Source organism: Pundamilia nyererei, unplaced genomic scaffold (genome assembly GCF_000239375.1).
Source record: "Pundamilia nyererei isolate P.nyererei 1_Seehausen unplaced genomic scaffold, PunNye1.0 scaffold00362, whole genome shotgun sequence".
NCBI classification, from domain to species: Eukaryota; Metazoa; Chordata; class Actinopteri; order Cichliformes; family Cichlidae; genus Pundamilia; species Pundamilia nyererei.
This window is the reverse complement of record NW_005187763.1, coordinates 437544-440872: the sequence shown is the minus strand read 5'-3', so window position 1 is coordinate 440872 and position 3329 is coordinate 437544. Positions and strand designations below refer to the sequence as shown.

Here is a 3329-nt window from a genome sequence, read left to right as displayed (position 1 = left end):
CCCCTGAGATGTCACATTTATCCAGAGAAAGCTCCCAGCTCTCAGCCAGCTGTCAATAGAGTGAGAATAGTAGGAAACTAAAACTCATATGTAATTCATCCATTGCTATTTTGTTTTTTAAACATCTGTCCTTTTACTTAATTTTACTTCAATCTACCCAACACATGTTCCTCAAAAGAAAATATAGAGAGCATGCAAGGATCAATAAGAACTGAATCTTTCACCACAAAACAAATATCATGATAACAATATTACTGAACACAGTCAACATCCTTTTTGCTTGTTTTGTTTCTGGCTTTAGGATTCAGTCTTTGCTGAACGTCTGTGCGTTGGCGTGGCTGCTGTTTGATGTTTCACAATGTTGAACTCTGATTACGGCTGTCCGGGAAGTCAGTTTGAAACCTGGACTGTAAATAACCTCATAGATTTTTGTACAAAAACATTATCTGATAAATGCAGGAGGAAAGAAATAAATACAAGCAGTTCCAACTGAGCGGTGTTTTCTTGACGTTCACTATGTGTACAAAATGTGTGTCTGCGTACTTTGTGTGCATTTGTAAGGACCCCAATTTAAGCTTTATACATTTATAAAATGTGCACGCAGTGTCTATTTGTGAATTGATTTCAACAACAGCCAGAATTACTCAGCCTTATGTTTACTGTTTCCCAACTTTTAGGCTTTGATGACTAATTATTAACTGGTTCAGAAGAACAAGGTTCTACTCTGCTCTGCTTTGTGAATTAATTCCTGCAAAATGTGTCTCAGGTCTCTTGGATTTGTCCTGATTTTATTTCCTGGAGTGCTTCTCGGTGAGGACATTTATTTATTTATTTGAAGTTGTTGGTTATATATCTAATGTGCGTTTTTATGGGGTTTGTTTGTTTGTTTTTATTGTATTTCAGCACAGCGCTGTGACGCTCCCAGGCTTCATGGTTATTTTATCCCCGAACAAGAGACTTACTTTGACAAAGCCATTATCACTTATTCCTGTGATAACGGATATAAACCTGTAGTGGAGGGTTGGTGGGCAACCAGTACCTGTGAACGTGGGAAATGGTCTCATGAACCGCAATGCATAGGTAAGTGTTACATATATATGTCTATACTGGGAATGGTAAATGTGCTTAAAAGCTTAAATAAATATGTATATATATATATATATATTATTAAAAGATTGTGTAATCAGTTGTCTCAAAACATAAGAAATAAGCTAAAAATCAGACTGATCAGTAAATAAAGACAATGTTCAATCTTATGTCAGGATGGTGAAGCTTTCATTTTAACTCTAAAAAAGTTATAAACTAAATAAAAAATAATATTATAAGGTACAGGACATACAAATCAGAGTTTGGGACTCCTAATTCTCTTTGAATTAACCGTTCATGCAGGGACACATTTTGCTGTTTGTGGAGTTTTAAAGTTAAATACCACAAATCACAGAAGTCCAAGCCTGTCAAGAATCATTCTGCCACTAATAAAAGAAAATTGCATTTCTTCCAAGAAAATACGTGTTTGTTAGGTTTTTTGTTTTGTTTTGTTTTTGTCTGTTTGTTCTTTTTTTGTTGTTGTTTTGATTTGATTTGTTTTTTGTTTTGATTTGTTTTGTTTTTTTCCCCTCCACTGTGATTAAGTTGTATTGTTGTTCATGTTGTATAAATAAGAAAACCAATAAAACATAAATTATAATTAAAAAGAAAATACATGTTGCTTGTCTTCATGGTTAAGATGGGAATTTGTCATTGATCGTGACTTTTATGAACACTTACACTAACCCTGAACCCCAACAGTTAATATTGTTAAACTGTTGATGGTGACTTTTGTCTGGTTTTCCTCAGATTTAAAGGAACAATTAAAAAAACTCTCTTCCAGTAATTCCTTGAATTAACTCTTCACAACGTTTAATGCGACATGTTGCTGTTCGCAGTCAGAAAGTTTTAATTATGAATGTAAAAGTTACTCTGTGAAATCTCAAAGTGTTGATGGTGACTCTGGTCTGTTCTTCCACAGATGAAAGCAGCTGCCTTCCACCAACTATTCCCAATGGAAAGTACCCTGAAAACTCAAACAGCTGGTATGAGGCTGGAAGTACACTAATGATAACATGCGATGGAGGATTTGAGCACCAAAACCAGTTCACCACCATTACCTGTGGAAATGGAAAATGGTCCTCTGCACCAGTCTGTGAGAGTAAGTCTGCTACATGTTTGACTCCAGTTAGCTGTTCAACACTTTTTTTCTGCTTCTATTCATGACTTTTTATTTTTACAGGAAGTATGAGTGTATGCAGTGCACCTCCTAAAATCCCCCATGCAGTCATCATTCATGGATACCAGGAAGTGTTTGCAGCAGGTTCAGAAGTGCAGTATGAGTGTGAAGACAGATACACTGCACACACCGAGAAATCTGTTTGTATACAGGGAAACTGGACAGCAGTGCCAACATGCAGTAAGCTGACTGTTTAATGAGATCTGCATTTATGTATTTACTTTTTATGAATTGGCAATAATCCACAGTAAGTTTAAAAACAACTGATTACATGACACTTGTATCAGTGCACAAATGAATGAGAATGTTTAGTGAATGATCAGGTGGTCAGAAATATAATAAATAAAAAATAATATGTAGTCTGCAATCATTTGAAGTTTACAGTCTACAAATGATGCACGTTTAAACAGGAAGTGGACTGTCAGTGTCTGTTTACAGTCTTTTCTGCTGTTCATAGTGAAATTTAATAAAATACAAAAATACAAAAAAAACCAGATATTTAATGCATATTACAGTGACTTTATCCTTTTATTTCTGGGTGTTTTTGAGCAGTAAAAGTTCTTGGATGCATATGTAGTGTGTGTAGAATATGTGATGTATTTTCTGTCTCTCTGACAGAGATTGAAACCAGACCAGGTGGTGAACATACTGAATCACCAGTTACAGAAACAGGAGACAGAGACAGTGCATCTGCTGGCAGTGTGATACAGCCAGGACATGGAGGTAGGTTATGATTTACATTATGTCTCAGTGGGGGTTAGAAGTTCTCTAGCATGAATACCTTGTTAACATAAAAATGACTGACAAACTTTATAAAATAATAATAGAGAAAATGTTCAAATTGGCCTAATCTCAAAGCAAAATAACTGTTTTGTATCTTTCAGGATCTTCAAATGAGAGAGACACACGTCTTCGTTATACAACAAGTAAATAAGTACATTATTTTCTCCTTGAATTTATTCATGCTGACCAATCAGAATGTTAAGTGCATTACCTCAGCGACAGTTTGGTATGTTTTCAGAAATATTCCTGCGTTTTCATTTCAGTTCAAAGTTGCGGAAAC

The 3329-nt window shown here is 35.2% G+C and overlaps 1 protein-coding gene across 1 annotated transcript in view; it reads left to right on the top strand.

Annotated features, from left to right (window-relative positions):
- The first annotated feature begins 358 nt into the window (after positions 1–358).
- Positions 359–3329, top strand: part of LOC102209048 (complement factor H-like) — a 39720-nt gene continuing 36749 nt past the window's right edge. The window contains exons 1-6 of the mRNA XM_005752503.1: positions 359–389; positions 904–1080; positions 2009–2188; positions 2270–2446; positions 2885–2989; positions 3151–3192. Of these exons, the coding sequence (XP_005752560.1) occupies positions 359–389; positions 904–1080; positions 2009–2188; positions 2270–2446; positions 2885–2989; positions 3151–3192 (712 nt within the window). The remainder of the gene's footprint in view (positions 390–903; positions 1081–2008; positions 2189–2269; positions 2447–2884; positions 2990–3150; positions 3193–3329) is intronic.